Here is an 18,224-nt window from a genome sequence, read left to right on the forward strand (position 1 = left end):
TTGTGCCGCTTGCAATCGTGATCGATGCTTGGCGCTTTAATTCTGTAAGGCCTCTCCCTAAATATCCTTGTCTGCGCATTTTATGAATTAGTAAAATTTGCCTGTACTGTGTAGTATATCACCACTGGTTGTGTGTCGACCATTTTAACTACCTCTTTATTTCTATTCCCCACTGTAGATCCAGTAAAGCTTGAGACTGATAATGTAGTTATCCACTCAAAAGCACTTCTCTCTACTAACCGTCTCATAGAATATTCGACACCAGATATAGCTGATAAGCAAATTCAGTCCACAAATGTTTTGTCTCAACAAAAGTTTTTCTGCTGTATTGTTCAATTAATCAACAATTAATAGGTTGAACTTCTGCGAATTGATTCCTCCTATATATATATATATATATAGAAAAAAGACTAAACTCTTTTCTGGGTAAAAATCCAAAGGGAATAATATATCGGTTGTGGCTAATATATAGTTGTGCTGTTGGTTAGAGTTCATTTAACAGTTGTTCTACAAATTTGTTATACAAAAAAGCTATGGATATATTAAGGTCTTGACGTTCAGTTAGCTTAAATACTATTAAACTTAGCCGAAAAGAGTAAGAACAAATAGAATCAAAAACCAATACCTGTCAGAATTCAATGCACTCGAATTGTGCTTTATGTTATGAACTGGTGTGCAGTCTGTGCATGTCGCATATAGTCCTCTTAGTTGGAGAGGCTCTTCCTTTACTCGGACGAAACAAATCAATCGTCTAACTATCTCAGATCTCCAATATCAATCTTGTAGAATACAATTTATGTAGGACACAGTGTACCCGCTTTGATATTCACCATTGTCCTAAACATTATGGCCTAGATTGACATATGATCATCGGCCAGTATTCCGCGTCGATGTTAACCCTAAAAGCTACCGTAGCGCCACTCGAGATTCACAATTTCATGCGTAGTTGGGTAAATTCATTATCAATTAAAATATTTCATGGGTAAATTGGGTTTCGATTTCAATACGTAACCAATTACTCTACAGTTCGAACTCGGATAACGCAGGTATTTCTTTACAGCTTGTAAGGCCAGATATTCCCACAGTATGAGCAGATTTATCCGTTAGCCCCGCCTGCTGTCAATATTATTTTAGTATTCATAAAATGTAATATTTATAATGCATTATGGTACTCAGTTTATAGAGTACCTTATAACCAGTAATAATTATTGCTTCATAATTGAGAGTTTTCGATATTCAGTGTTTAGGTGATTGGCGTTTCAAGAGGACAATTTGCACAACCTCGATTTTACCTCAGACCAGACGTATACACAAAAAAATCATACATCAAAAATATTTAGAAATATAAACGAATGTTTTGATGTCGACGCGTGCTAGCATTAAAGATTTGTTCAGACGGATGGCTCTTTTAAGCACGAGACCGTATGTCTACGTTTGATTCAGACTTAAACCACCTCATTCGGTATTCTTTAGTTTGGTAGGCGCATCTTTTACCACTGTACCATCTCAGTGTGAATACTAGGACGTCTTAGGTACGCGCAAAGACATTTCACCGAAGTGACCTTTATTAGGGGTGACTCTATTGCAGCTTTGGGATACTGGCAGCAGGAATATTTCTATATATTATCTATATAATATTTCTATGAAACAAAATTTCATGAAACGTTTCGTGTGAGCAGCTTCAACGTTGACAGTACACACTCGACAGTCAGTAAATTATCTTTTATTTTTCTACAGAATTAGAGCCGATTACAAGTCAACTGCCATAATAAAACCATATTGTTATTGATCAGACAGGTTACGGTCCGGACACCTAAAATACGAGTTTCTTCTCGTCACGGGGCGCTTCAGCTTGCTGGACCACTGGACAGCCTGCAGAGTCTGCTCAGCCGATTAATTGCATCGTAATTAATAATTGGCTTAGCGGTGCTTGGTTAAGTAGGTCCATCCAGTTACTGGATAAAATTTTTATAAAGGCCCATTTGTTTAGTGATGTGATAAATAAATCTCGCCGGTGTGCACCGATCGACATCGGCCTGTTTTAGATATACATATCAATGTCAATCAAGCGAAGACTTTTATGGGTGTTCGACCTTCGCTGGACAGCTCTTTCAGATCCAACTATTCGCGATTAAAGTAATTCAAATCTAGCGCGTATTTCAATACGTTTCTGAAGTTCATACCATATAGATGGCAACTTCCGGCTTTCTTCCTTGGTTAGTGGGTAATTTATAATGTCACTATTCATATGATGTTACAAACCGAATAGTTTTAAGTCATATTCTATTTAGACGCTCTTTTCAATGCGATTAGTACCGCTTGGTATTCACTTTAATAACGGCACATTGATCAAAGCCATCCCTGCAGGCCAATTATGTTTTTTCTGTCCCAGTTCAGAGTAAGTTAGCGACATTTATTATCGACACGCGTCACGACATGACGGCTTTTATGATCGAAATCATCTTTCTGTCCTCCCTTGAGTTGAATTCTGATCACTCAGATCGAAATCGGATGATAACTTTCTACCACTTTAAGTTTGCCTGCTGTATCTCTGGATGAGATATTTACAATGTCATGGTTTAACCGTCTTTTGACAATTGCTTCTCATTGGAACATGGCCAGTTAGGTACGCCCAGTATTTGGATGTGTACCCTACAATGGTTAATTATATCAGCGTATTACGGTGTAACCCACAAAATAATAATTATCGCGGCAAACTTGCTTCAGACGTTTTGCATCATGTTTCTGAGGATTAGATCTAGAGTTATCTTTGTCTTAGTAAAACAGTAATTTACCAACATCTGGTTATGGTGGGACGTCTACATAGTTATTCATTTATTTGTCATGAATCACCATAGTTAAGATTTGCACATGATGCATAACTTGAAAAGCTTAAGTTAAAGAAGTTTATAAAATATTTCCATTACACATAGATCTTTTGAAGGTAAGTGGTCTTGTTATTTTTCATTGTTTTTAATACTGCTTTTATACTTCTATGCCGTTGTAACTAATACTGAATTGGATTATTATCTAATGCGCAAACCTTCCTACTGCTTAATGAAATGAGAGCATACTTTTAGATCATATACGTATACTGTATAAGTAGCGTTCGCATCAAAAGAGGTTAGCAAAGCTTAGTTGAAGTTGGAATTGTTTTACATAGTTGAGGGCTTAAACAATGCCCGCGAGTGATAGCGTGGCGGCACCTACTAAACCCTCGGGTCACTTAGTGAGGTTAAATTAAAAACTTAGGATAGCTATGCGCTTCGTTTCGCGCTAACAAATATTTCCGAGTTTTACATTCGGTCCTGCTTTAGCGATTCGTTACATACTAAAAGTAAACCAAAGCTTCACTTCGTAGTCTTAAACATAAAACTCTTTTAAGCTTTATTTAGATACATATCGGTTGCAAGTAGTTGACGTAAGTTTATTGAAGATGGAATCGCTGGACACAGCTAACGGCTGACGCCGGTCAGGTTTAGAGTTTAGGGAGCAAGCTTCAACGGGCAAAGCATGCTGCTGTAGAGTTTGCCCACGAAAGTTTTAGTAGGACCGTGACTGCAAGCTTTTTCTTAGATACTTTATGACCGCTCCAGCGTTTGGTCTGCTTATTTTTTCTGCTGCGTTTTTCTGACTAGCAGTTCCGCGCAGTCGTAAAAGGGCGAACTTCATGCGTAAACTGCTACACTCATACGTTAAACGCACAATTCCTCATCGCTCGTCCAGTCACTATGCGGAGGCCCGTCTGCATGCAGTCACATACTTATGAAAGAGATGGACAAAACTGCTCAGATACAAGCGGACGCTTTTAGCTAGAATCGTGCACCGTATGTTAGTGAAATAAATACGTTGTAATGGCGAGCGTAATGACAGCGTTCATGTATTTGCTAAAGCAGACGATTGTTTAGTAGATCATGCAGTGAACGAAGGCATGCATCACATAAAGCAGATCTTCATTCCTCGAACTAATTTGCATAGTACCGTTAATGGCTAAAATAAATAATTACGATCAGAATCGAACTAAGCCTATCAGCGTGGTCTTTCCGGTCCAAAAAATAGTTAGCGATAGTTCTTCTATTTTATTAGGCTCTTTATCGTTTCCGTTTATGTAACGAAATTCTCTCTCGTTCTTTACGAAACTATATAACGTAGTGCATGAAAGTAGAGCCTGTGATATGTCTGCTAGATAATGAAGCTATTTGTAAATCTGCTGTGTAGAAAAAAAGTGCTTGGTAGAATAGTCAAACTCTCAAATAGTCCCATACTAACGCTACGAGTCGTGTCACCAATCTAAATATTGTGTATGAGAGACTAATAAGCGATTGAGTAAGCTTAAAGAAAATCATTGCCGTCTATTGATTAGGTAAAGATTTGGCTTGATGTCTAGCTATCGATCGTATTCCCTGGCCCTCTGAAATCTTTCGTTTGCTATGTTTTGATAACGCCTGTCAGTTATCGTGTTTACAAACGTGTCATTATACTCGTTGGATTCTATTTAATTTGTATTCACCTAAATTCGCTGGCGCCTAAATTGCAAGAACCTTTGGCCTAAATATGCTCGGCCACATTTTCAGCCAGTGCTCCATTTCTCAACCGGGAACTCTTTCACCGCTACAATCCTGCGAAGCAGTCACTCATCCCGATAGTGTTCGGACGACTCAACACCATAGAGGAAACATGCAGGACACCTTTAGTAAGCTCCTGCGTGCAATGTAGTGGCGAAGTACAAGAACTTCGGACGCAAGTCGCAATCAGGCGATAAGCGAGGCTTTACGCGACGCATCCTCTTCACTTAAAGAGCACCCACTAGTGTTTTGGTTCTTCGAAAACGCAACAGAATGGAGCTGGGCAAAGGAACGAGCGACCACGTACCATCACAATTGAGCTAAATTAGCTTGTAACAAAAATGAAGAAGATGAGCTCATCATTCTATTCGTGGAAAGCAATGGCTGATAACGTTTTCTAGAAAATCTCGCTTGCAACTGCTTACCTAATGTGAGCGATTCCAAGCGCATTCAAACGGTGCCGCAATGCCCACCTAGATTAGTATTTTTGGTCTGCCATATTTGTCACCCATTGTACGCCATTGTAGCTAGCCTGTCTTACCGTCCTATGCAATAAGCTATTCTGCTTTAGAAGGAAATAATGTCTTGTATTAGCTAGCCTATCTTACTTAGCCTTGCCTTGAAGAAACTTCCATAACCGAACAATTTTCCCATAAAGAGGTGTTGTTTCTTTGAAGAGTTTAGTTAGACAGTTGAATGCCGGACGATATGCTATTACTGGGAGCACAAAAAGAACCTCCCTTGAATTTTGACATCTATTAGTAACGTCGTCGGAAGCTCTTACCAATATTTAAATGAGGACACGTACGAAGACAGGTCTGCTTCGGTTGTGGATAAACCGAAAATATTTCCATGTATATTATCGTTATCCAGATTCGAAAGTTAAAACTTGATTGGCGGGGTTTTTGCGGGCCTCCTAGCAAGCACCTATTGGCGATATAATAACTGTTGCATTTGTTGGACAACCTCTGTAGTAATTACGGCACATACGTTTATATTATAATGATGCCGATCGCCTATTCTGTACATATACTAAAAATGAGTAGCATGATGACTTGTTAGATGGATGTTTTTTAAAGGCCTGCCGCTACAGTTACTGGAGTGATAAATGCTTACGATTTCCCGCAATATACAATGTATTTAAGGGCTTTTCGAACGACACAAAACTTATCGTAATGTTAAAGAATAATTGTTGGAAATAACCAGATACACGCTGGAGACAAGCATGCGGATCTGTCTTTTGATTCTTTCACTGGGTCGCTTTGTCAGACACGTACTTACTCCGTATCCCCATTATCTTTACCTGCCAGAAAACTGATATATCTTATAATAACGGCAGCAAGACTAGTTACACGAGACGTTTCATCAAATTAAGCGATGGATTTAATCACATTTCGAGTCTGTTTCGTCGGTAAATTCTGATCCGTTGATAATAGGTATAAAATCGAACCCTTCTCTTTTGATGACGTTAATAGTAGTCAAATAAAAAAAATGCTAAAAACATCATTCTTCTTTTTTATTTTTTAGATTTGAAATAGATGTAAGTCAACACAGTAGTAGGGCCTTTGTTCTGTCTATTCAACATAGGTTAGCATGTAAATAGTATTGGAGGTTCAATAGATTAACTTTAACAAAATGAATTATTTTTATTAGCTTCATTTTAACGTTAACAACCTCGCGACAATACTCTTTCCAGTAAAAGAATGACGATTAAATCGCGTGAGATGTCAGAATCATTAAATCAGCCTATATTAAGAACTCCATCAATTTAATAGATTACCTTTATTTGACGCTTCTCAGAATTGAATCGGCGGGTTCAGTCCAGAGGTTTTGAAAGTAGCCAGTTTTCAAAAACAATGCAAATTAAGCATGAAATACCCAACTACTTTAGCAAGCTCACATTCGAATAAAACAATACCTATTAAGGGTTGCGATCCTTCAATAGTTTTAATCATGCAAATTTTAAAAACTAAATCCTACGTATATTAGTGTATTCTTTTTCATGACAGCCATTACTAAATCATATCTGTAAACTAGTCAAAACCGTAAGATCATAACCCCTTCGGAAACGAAGCCCAGCAGATTGAATTGGAAAGAGTGAGAAAAGGATATAGCACTTTTCGCGTCAAGATTCAACCTAGTAGAAGAACGTACATTGGCAAATATAGCTTACCTTGCATCGGGATTAATGCAATGCCTCTTGCGGATCTCGTCCTAACGTCATCTAGAAGTCTTGCGAAATTCGATGACGTCAAATCAAGACACGTTACGAATGCAAATAGGTAGGTTTTATGCGGAACTTAAGAAGTGCTCAGAGTTTATTTAGACCCAACCGAAAGTGGAATCATGCTTTTTCATTCAAGCTGGCAGCTGGACAGAGTGCACAAAGGGCCACGTATTTATAGCACATCAAGCTATAGGTACATTCTCTACCTATCTGGATACGAATCTGGCTGAATCATAAAACAGATATAGTTTACACAAATATATGTGTGTTTGTAGATCCTCAGGTGCGGATATTCACTATAGGACAATAACATGAATCATGATTGCACAGCTGTGGCAGGCGCCTCGGACACTATATACTAGGGAAAAAAGAATAGTAATGAAAATAAGCGGGATTTGATCTATGACTTGGTTAAACTGACTTGGTTTTCACAATCCAATGTGTTATTTAGTATTTGTGCCATACCTTCGACGTTGCCGTGAAAGAACCTTCTATGTCCACTTGTGTTTGAGAAATCGTGAAGCGAAACAACTTAAGCCTGAAAATAAGAAAATTGGCCTATCGATTTCTCTGAAGAAAGCCATATCGTGACAATAGCAATTCCAAAGCCAAATAAGGCCTGTGGATCAAAGCAAACTAAGTTTAAATTGATATGCAGATGAGTAGCCCGCCAATTTTAAAGTACTCATTGTTCAGTTGTTTAAACAATTTCATAATGGCTTAAATAATAAATAGCAATATTATGAAAGTCAAACGTATAAATAATGGGTATGAAGAAAACTTACTACTAATAAGATGGCCAACATTTCCAACGCTTCCAGAAAATCTTCTTTTCTACTGAACTCCATAGCCTAGGCCACATTAAGCTATGAAGGCCAAAGGTAACTAGGAAAATATGTTTTTCGATTATCGGGCTTTCGACAATCCGATTCAACAATGCATGCAGTGACCTGTAGATGCTGTTGGAGCTCACGTCTGACAACAACAACAAACCTAATATGGTTATATGATAATAATCAACTGGACTACGAAAGGCTCACTATCCTGTAGAGCCTTTATGGTAAAACTATGTGGGGCTTCTATTTGTCAGTATCTGCGTTTCTCGAGAAGGTACAGTTCCGACACAACTGACTTCACTTACTTGAACCGGACCCAATTTTGAGAATCACTATTGACCACGTAACAGCCAAAGGCATTTCTCTGTTTCGCTTATCTGATCGAACTGTATATGCGTGTATAGAGCCCGATAATCATTCATCCAATATACATTTGTTCACGAATGCCAATAAACACACCTAGCTGGGCCACAACAAACTAAATGTAGTACTTTCTTTACAGATTACGGATCGCTACCTAGCCATGTCCTTCGCGCCCGCAATGTATGATATGTATACGTATGATATTTTTGAAATTAAGAAGCTTTTTGCGTCACTGTACAACGGTTACCAGTGTATGTTATTTATTAATTTTTATGCTTAATACATTTGCGTCCTTTGTTTTCATTAAGCGCATCCTTACTTTGTTTATGCTGCGCGTAGCTTGAGAAAAACGTCTTCTCTCTCAGACGTTGCAGAGACGATAGTCTGAATAACTGCCTTTGTCATAGGACATATACATGCTTTCCCGAAGTTACATTGTTTGTTTCTACTGGAAGTGTCTTAGCGGTGACTGAATCATTGTAACAGGAACATCGTGGCCCAATGCGGAACAAAAGGGCAATAATAGAGTGTTTTTCTCAGTTCAGCACCTTGTAGAAAAAAAACATTTAAGACGTCCCCAAGCTACTATCTAAGAAGACAAACATGACCTTCGCCTTAATTTGACAATAACACATGCATTACTAATAAAGGTTTAGGCCTCGCTTAGACAACGGAGGTCATTGCAACATGTTCCAAACGCTAAAAGTGTAAAATAAATAAATTATTGCCCCCGTCATTTGTGTATTAGATGACGAGCTCGTTTCGTGGACACATTTTGAGAATTTATAAAATCGGGCCGTAAACACTGAAAAAAGTGCATCGTAAAGCTATTAGTCCATCTACAAGACGTCATTCAGATTTCACGGACAACAGTACCGTTGCTACAAGCTGTTGCAGTTTTAACGATATGGTCGGATTTACAGAAGGTTTAGAGTGTGTGTGTGTATTAGAGAGAGACTTTGACCTGAATATCTTTTGTTCAGCTGAACTAATAAAACTTCTTGTGAATAATACCTTTAATGGCAAGTCAAATATGATTATCTCAACAGAAAATACACTATTATTGATTTACTACTCGACTGTGTTTATTTCAATGTTTTTTGTAAGTGGAATGTACATGTGTCCGATCCCCTGAAGCTAATAATATATAGCTACCAGACGCGTGTGTTTCCAAACTTATATCTTAAACGAAATATTAACATAATTCAAATAAGCTTATTTCCTATTAGATGTATTTATAAGATTACTACATGAGCAAGTAGACGTAGTAGTCGTCTCGGGCCACGTTTAATATTCAAATGAAGAGTTACATACGCTATAGTCGCCCGATGATACCTTATCATCATTTCGTTAAAACAAGGAATTATGCTTACACTTTTTTTTTTACTAAAAACACATTAATGAAAGCAACAAAAAATAATTCCACGGGAAAAGGGAAAAATATTTCATTCATTGTTGGCATGTTGTGAAATTTAATAGAATTTAATATAGTATAAATCATTGACAGTTAACTTTTGTCTCTCGTAATTTCAGCAATGACTTTGAGGCAGATTATCAAGGCGACGCTCCGATTTCCCACCAGCAGGAACAAAGTCCGAATTATGCTAAAACGCACAGACTCGCTTTTCTCGATAAAGTGCTCGAGGGCTACGATAAACGCGCATGGCCCACATATGGCGAGAGTAAGTAAATAAATGGTACCTATATAAATTTTGACTCTTTAATTTCTGTTGTTTTTTTTGAAAGTACCTGATGATAGGCCACCTCTTATGTGCATTAGTTAATGACAAATATTCCACTAAAATAATAAGTTTTAACGTCGATCAACATGTTACCCCTTATGAAGACGATATACTTTACAAAAAAGAGCGTATATCTGCCAGAGTTCTGCTGTTATAAATTACAGAAATGATGAAAAAAAAGGGTACAGCTACCGTCTGCCCCAAGTAGGAGACGATTCATTATATAAATCCTAACTGGATCTGTTCATTCACACCCAACATAATTTATTGAATTACTGATAACCTTAATAATTCAAATATTTCGGTTTAAGTTCATCATGCGCATAACGTTGCCGATGAAACAACGCAAATGATGGCTAAAACATTCAAACCATTTCCATTTTTTCCAACTCGAATTACGTCTGGATTCTTTATTGACATGGTATTAGTCGATGCACGCGCACAAAAATTTAATTTTTTATAAATAGTTATCGAAGAACAGACGTTTAATGAGAACGCAAGTAAATATCAATCTTTAATTCGATGATGCTTCACAGATCTTTAACGTTTCAATGGCATCAGAGGAGCGCTAACTGAGAATAGAACTATGATAGTAGAGTGTAGCCTGTACGCTAATATGGCCCACAATACTTCAATAACCTGCTTCTAGCACTAGAGCGCGAAACTGGTTCATCCCTTTTATCGATTCGATCAATATAAGGATTATAGTTATAGAAAAGACTACCCCTTGGCTACGATAGCATACTTAATAAATTTAGTCGACGCATATTCTCATAAATCGGCAGCTCGAAATACGAATCCTACAAATCATCACGCCGGTACTGAACGAACTATCTCACAACAAAGATACATATAAAATTCTAAGCCCGATCTAAAATCACCCGAAAACTAAGAACATCACAGTTTTTTAATAGAATATTGACGAAAATGGTTTTCGAAAGCTGTGCTATTCGACCTCTTTTCTAGCTCGGTCTTCAACTCTTAACGCTACATAGAAACGTCTTGTTAACGCGATGTATTGATATGGTAGGTCAAACCCCTAATTGATTTTCACATTAAACGATACACTGTTATTATTCAAAGACAGGTTTTTTTGTTGATCATATTACTAGTCAGCTATTGCGTGGCGATTTCGGTCAAAAACGTTTCTAGCATTCTATATATGAAATACCGGCCAGTGCTAATATATGCATTCTATATTGTCTACGAAGTGAACTTAGATTCAATCTCGGCTTTGGTTCCATCATGTTCCACTTACGGTTAAATATCTTATAGGTACATATGGTTTTAACTAAGACCTATGTATCGGGCATGGTGCAACTCAAACGATCCGGCAAACCGAACCTTTCATACCAAATCCAAATAAAATACAATATACTGACAAAGTAGGACTGCTACATCTTACATAAAGAATTTTTCACTATATGCCTATGTCATATAAAGCGAATATTCTTCCAGGTGTAAGTGTTGCTATATACACTACACGGGACAATAGAGCTAGCAATCGTGGAGGGAAATAACAATGAGATATTGCCAACTGCATTAGAATATACTGGGGCAGGTCGATGTCCGCCTTACAGAATATTCATAAGGTTTCATTCCATTAAAAGAAGTGCTCGAAAATACTTGCAACTGATGAATGTCTTCACACTAGAAAAATCAGCTATCGACTTCCGATCTGATTTTACACACGGTATCGGTGGGATCATCGCTTAACTGTGGTTACGGTACACTTCTTTGCTGCGCAATTCGTTTCCATGAACGCCATATGGCTATTTTTCATATCGGTTTCAACTGTGGCCAGCGTGCCTCATGAGCACCAAGTATTAACCGACAAAGTTATAGAACTTCGAAAGCATTTACAACTAAAGCGATAGAAGCAATCTATCGTTTTATTGCTATTCTACAGCTATTTTTCTCGTGTCAGCAAAGGTAGCGAGTAGTTTTCACTATGTCGATAAAACAGGATATTGGCCTGAATATTTCGGAGCTATTGTAATGAAAAAACAATTTCTTTTCGGGCGGCAGGCCCAAGTCACGGTAAAGGTCATCTATCGTTATATCGGAATGAACTTGTCCTGAACATCGTGTTCAATTCAAGTGTATACGCTTCAACCGTAAATAACGAATCTAGGTTTTTATAGATAATTCAATTGCGTTCACACATCCCGAAAAGTTCATTCCTAAAAACAAATAAGATCGTAACAGCACATGGGTTTTGAAAGCGCCGCGCGAGCTACTTTAGCTATAATTTTCCTCCCTTTAGAGTCCCATAAGAACATGCGTCGAATTTCTTCTTCTTTTATACAGACAACCTACGTAAATTCAGTATGAACTATGTGGAATCGGTTGAAATTATTCGACGTCTATACGCAACAGCATTTCAACTCGGAATTCTGCTTAAAGCTCGTGTTCTGCGAAATTGAGAATTATTTTTTGCCTATTTTCACCTAATGCTTTCGCTCAATCTTGTGAAATAATCATACGAATCCTAAAATACATTCTAGGGTAATTGTGCGATGGTTGCATGGACGAAGATATATTTTATAGGAAAATAAGGGATCTTGAATTGAATTTAAAAACTGAATCGCAGCTACGATAATAATCAGCGCTAAAAAGTAGATGAAATAAAAAATATGGCATCTGCATTCACAATACATCTACTATCTTTGTTATTATTTGCCATCGCGACATAATTGTAACGGTGATGACGGCACTTTTAGGCAGACTTTAGGGGAAACAATAAAAATGAAACCAGCTGCCGAGCAGTCATCGAAATGCGAGCTATATAATAGAAGAACAATCTGTATTGTATATACTAGCAGCGTAAACTAACCGACTTTGAGGCGATTCGCAGAGCAAGATTAGTTATCTCTGAAAAGCCTTCATTTAAATTCTAAAAATAACTAAATGTATTCGATCCGCACGCAAACAATTCCCAAGAACAGTGTTATATCGAAAACATGCCGGTCATATAGACCACGCGCTCGAATAATCACAAAATCGATTCTGTTAAATCGATTTATGGTATATCTCTCTAAAAGGATGATACGCGTGGGATGAGAAGCCAAGACCTTCGATATCGATAGAGTAATCATTCTAAAGAGGCTTATCGTCGGGCACTGTAACAGAGTTAATTGTAAAAAGTTTAGTTTTTTGAGAGAATTTCATGACGCTCAGTGTCTATAGAATCGCTCAAGTAATCATCTTTGCAGTATCCGTATAAAAGCCAATAATGGGTAACATTTCTCAGCTGCAACTATTAACTATACGTTTTATCTTTGGTATCTTATTTGATACTATACACATCTACGGTGTCTTATAAAAGAGACACGATTTATATATGTGTTCTAATTCATTCATTGGAAAATTATGTTGTGGAATATTTTTATAGCAGCAAACTAAGCCTTTGTGCTTACATTAATTACCGTTTAAATCTTCTGTTTTGTTCCAAATTGATACAACAACTTCGTTCTTTTCCGTCTGTACTTTATCTATCTCAAATAATACAGAAAAAAATAATAATAATTAAAATTTTTCTGTACCGCTTGTGCAATACGGGAGTTTCGTTCTATAAAAAAAAGTCTATCATAACAGTGAAACGACCATTTGACTTCCTGCAACAGGAAATTAATCTGCCAAAAGTAGGAAAACAATCAATTTCACAACTTCGAATCAAATTTTTGGCACAGAAGTATTAATAGATGACTCTATTAAAGGTCGCCGAGACTTTTATTCTCTTAGTATCTATCAAGTAACCGATATCTTCCTATATTCTGCATGATAGTCAACGACTACCATCTACATTGAACGAACGTGTGTTTTCTGTGATGTGGACGCCAATTATTTTTTTAAGGTAAACATTTTCTCACTTCTCTATTCGTTCCAAGAGACATCTAGGCTTCTTAAATGCATTGATGTACAAGCAATTAAAATTTTTATCACCGTAGTTCCGTTGAGTGGGCCTGACGAATAGACCCAGTTGGGCCTTCCAGTTAGCTGAACCGGCAGCCTTGTATAAAGGACACGTTGGATTCAAAAATTATCATACCTATAGTGTACCACTTGCGTAGCAGGTTCTTCGATCAAGATTTATTTGTAGGCTGCATGTTTTTCTGTAGTATAGCAAGGTCGGCAAAACGCTGTTGTGAATATCCCTGGAACGTATAATTGATATCCCACGGCGAATGGCAGCGGGAGAATAGATATCTTGTCCTCTGTTGTAATGATTATTACTATTACATTATTCAATGTCATGCGCAAAGCTGCTGCTGGCGCGGAGTGATTCTGGGTTAAATATGTTCCGCTTCCTCTTCGTGTGCGGCGTATTAGATAGATAAGCATAACATAACAACCGATTGGTCTTAAATTGTGCCGTATTATTTATGGGCTTTAGCCCAATCATGTAACTCGTCATAATCAGAAACTAATTCTCACTGTTTTCTTCGGTCGTTTTCCGTTGCTTGTGTCGTCTATTTGCTTTTTATTTAGATCGCCCCACTGAAGTAAAAGTAAACATTCACGTCAACAGCATTGGACCCATCGTTGCCGCTAATATGGTAAGTCGTAGCCACCTTTGGTAACGTGCGAATGAATGCCATATGTATTATAGATGGGTTAGGAGTCTAAATGATATATCAAACGTCATATGGTTATGCAAGTGCGCGAAAAAATTATCATTACCTCACAATTGTAACTAGAATTTCTAGAAGAAATAATGCTACCTGCTGAGTGTATAAAATTTTAGTTGCATGAGCGAAATCGATCATTGATCGGCAAGCAAAGTAAAACTTAACTAATTGCTTGGTTTCCACCACAATTCAATGATTCTATTTGGAAAATATTAGTTAGGCGTATCGTTTATTCCTATAGAAAAACGTAGAGTTACAAAAAATAGGCAAGCTAGACACCCGCAGTGATGCTAAGTCGTGTCAGCACACACTGAAAAACGGGAGCCTGTTCAAGTGGACGAGTCGTGCATGCTGTTACGACATCATTATCGTGATGTTTAAACACCACTATTATTCTATATGCTGGCGATGTTAAAAACTAAGCGGCAACTAAGCATAAATATAAATTATTTTTCCTAGCCAGAGGCTTTTTTGAGTTTGCCTTACGCCAATTTCGTTGAGGAGTAGTAAGCTTCCCGGTGGAAACACTACCGCGAAGAGTACTAACTGGATAGTGGCGATGATTTTTGCAGCAGCTGTGCCCGCTAGTTTTGGCGTAGCAGATGGCGGCCAATTTCAATTAGTTTACACTTTAAATAGAAGACGTTCGTTTGTAGTCAATTAATTGAATGCTGTGTTTTTGTTGATATGTATCTGTAAAGTTGTACGAGACCGCATAGGTAGCTAGCTCAAGCTTCGTAAGATGAATGACTGATTAGATTCAGTATGCCTCCTAAGTAATTATGGTTGACGTTATCTACCATTTTAGCTTACTGCGTTGATTAAACTTTTTTATTCGAATGACTGAACCTTTTTCTCGGTTCTAGTGAACGACTATGACCGTTGAATAAAGCATGACGAAGTTACCGTTATTGCTAAAGAAGTTACTAATGTTAGTTGCTACCGAAGCAAGCTGCATAAAAATTGAGAACTAAACTGAAAATATCGAGATGTTTTACTCATTACTTCAAAACAGAACACCAAAATTTTTACATCTTCGAATTTAATGAGAAATCAAGGACAGTTCAAGATATTACAGAAGGAAAGTTACAATTAATATGTGAAAACGTTGTTATAAACTCGATGATAGCGGACCCTTTAGAACACACCTTTACACATCTACACGTTTGATGCCTCTGTCAAGTAGTACACCCTTTCTACCGTAGTTGAACCTTCTTACTCACTATAGAGCCCTCAGGATTTATCATGTGGGTTATATTATGTGCGACATGTAGCATAAGGTCTAGATATGTGGAGCTGATTGCTGACGGATGGCAACAACAATGCCTTCTGTTTCATCGATTCATATTAAAATATTCAGATATCCGTGACTGATATAGAAAACGTTTAATTTTTTCAATAAGTGAATCTGAGGAGTTAATTATCTGTCAGTCTGTGGCACAAAGCGACTTGCCGTTAGCATTATTAAAAACAAGTCCGATACATTTTTTTCAAGCATACGTTAGAGCAAACCATTAGACGACTCGCATTCGTATAAAGACATAGGGAGTCAAATCTATCTAGAATTTGCTGCATTTAAAGGAAGGTTTATTTCTGATGAATTTCAAAACGACATCCAGAAACGACTGTATTTATAAGCCTACAGGTCAAAGTTAAAGATTTTGGGGTGACAAATAATAACTGGCACTACGTCTCTAAACGAGTCTATGCGAAAAGTTCGCGAACGCACCAAAGCAATTTTTCATTCCCTGATTTCTACCAAAGATCGCACTATTTGCAGACGGCTCTCGGTTATTTAAGCTGAAAAAGCAGAGTCAGAAGCTATAAAATCGGACGAGAAAATAGTCTAGATTATCTAAAGTAGCTTTACTATATCAGACACCGAGACCCATTTGCTTTGCAAGCGTATTCGGTACGCTACCTTCCCTGTGCTAAACTGTAAAAGGTTGGTGAGCTGAGACTGGAAATCATCAAAATATTACATATTTGTTGCAAAGGCATGTACCTAAATGGACATTAATATACTAGCACTAGTAGTCGTTTTTATAATAATATGTTATTGGAGACCCGTTCAAATACCATTAAATACGGAAGTTATGCGTCGCCGTTAACTAACAGTCCAGCCCCAAGTAACCTGGGGCCGTTATTGTCTCTCGCGAAAAAAATGTAGGTGAAACTGATGGCAACTATCATAGCCTACAAATTAGATGAACCATAAGAAAACTTAAAGCACCGTTCGCCGGCTTGCTGCATCATATTGTGTTATATAACAATAGCAGGCTGTTGAAACGAAGGGGCCTGTTTAAGCTACAGACGCATGTTAAACAACGTGGAGTTCGTAACATCCATATGCACGTAATCTTTATAATGGCGTCACAGTACAAAAGGCCTTTATACTTGCGCCGTTATTATGGCCTACGCAAACAGTAGGATACTTCGGAGGCATACAGCACAGACAAGTGGTATGTTTTCGTGTCACGAACTCCTTGAGAGAGTTATTGTTGTATTGCGTTTCGAAGATCACCGCCACAGGCCCACAGATAGTTTTTTGGGCATAAAGGAAAATTGCTTGTCTGCAATCTGCTTGTGGCATAGGCAACACTTATCGCTAGCCATTTCATTGAGTACGTATGCCAGGAAGTGCCAGTTTAACAATGTGCACCTTATATTTGTATATACAGATGTTTCTCGCTGAACTGTGAGAACGTATTTTGTGTGTTTTTCATACCTCATTCTCTTTCCCTTACGCGTTCTGCATTCGAACGCAGCCCACCTGTGCATCGATCCAATCATCGAAACAGTTGCGGGTCACAAAGGAATTGGTTATTGGGAGAAAGTGAGGGACCTTCGCCAAAAATTGTTTGCGTTGTTAAGAGATAAGGGAAAGCCTTCTCCTTCGAAGAAAATAGACGCAGCAATTGGGACATGATTCAAGTAACCGGTACGGAAAGGTGGCCTGAATGCAGGCCAACTGTTTATGCATTTTACGGACCTCACACGAGGTACCGTCATTGGAATTCGGCTGTGAATATTATCTTCTCCTACGTCCTTCATTGGCGCTAGCCCTTACGTCTACGTTTTTTCCTGCCAGTATAATACAAGTGCACATGTATGTGCATGATGTTCGGGATAAGTTGGGACGCAATTATTGTTGCTTGTCTTTACTTGCACCTAAACGAGAACATACTTCGTTGAAATCTTTGCAAGTGCCAAAGGAAACAGCCTGACAGATGTGTTTATTTAAAATAATTGCTATTCTCCTTACTGATGGTCTTAATAATTCTTAACTGAATATGGTCACAGCCTTTGTTAAATCAATATTACTAGTACCTTTGAGCAACCTGACGTGTCGTGTCAATATTAGTTGGACTCTTACTTATACCTCATATTTATATATGCCCGTATATATCAAGCAGCGGGTTGTGAGGCGACTGTACGTCCATATTCTAAATTACGCTCACGCGCTTATTGAATCAACTTCATTCTGATTTAGTTTTGTACGACGTGTTGCTTAAGATATATGACCGCCATTTTACACAGCCAGCATCCACACTTATAGTATTTCAATATTCAAATGGTTTTTTTTCTTATATGGTAAAGGTATGGTTACGCTTTTCTGTATGAATTATGAGAATATGATATCTTCTTCAGTAGATATAAAGCTGAGATGATAGATATAAACTGAAAATGTGGGTTACCCCCCCCCCTCCCGCTGGGTTGTGAGAAAATCAGCGGTCATTTCTAGCACTTGATTTCGCACCCAGAGAAATAATTTGCTGCTCGCTTGGGTATCGAAGGACTCCATGTAAGTATTTTATTTATTTAAGCACTGTATTTCCTATTATTTTAACTATGTTCGG

The 18,224-nt window shown here is 37.8% G+C and overlaps 1 protein-coding gene and 1 long non-coding RNA gene across 12 annotated transcripts in view; one reads left to right on the forward strand and one right to left on the reverse strand.

Annotated features, from left to right (window-relative positions):
- Positions 1-18,224, forward strand: part of LOC111246162 (glycine receptor subunit alpha-3-like) — a 122,228-nt gene that overhangs the window by 70,572 nt on the left and 33,432 nt on the right. For 7 of the 11 annotated variants that reach the window (XM_086984712.1, XM_086984714.1, XM_086984717.1 and 4 more), the window contains one exon: positions 9,525-9,673. In XM_086984712.1, coding sequence (XP_086840838.1) covers positions 9,525-9,673 — 149 coding nt within the window. Of the gene's footprint in view, positions 1-8,130; positions 8,172-8,371; positions 9,014-9,524; positions 9,674-14,224; positions 14,293-18,224 lie in introns of those variants that run through there. The other 4 variants (XM_086984719.1, XM_086984722.1, XM_086984720.1 and 1 more) reach the window with 3 other exon arrangements.
- On the reverse strand, positions 3,355-7,299 carry LOC147756582 (uncharacterized). The gene is made up of 2 exons (XR_015324576.1): positions 6,739-7,299; positions 3,355-3,762 (listed from the first exon to the last, which is right to left on the reverse strand). It is a non-coding gene; the product is annotated as an uncharacterized LOC147756582 (long non-coding RNA).

This window comes from Varroa destructor, unplaced genomic scaffold (assembly GCF_002443255.2).
Source record: "Varroa destructor unplaced genomic scaffold, Vdes_3.0 BEIS01000003.1, whole genome shotgun sequence".
Lineage (NCBI taxonomy): Eukaryota > Metazoa > Arthropoda > Arachnida > Mesostigmata > Varroidae > Varroa > Varroa destructor.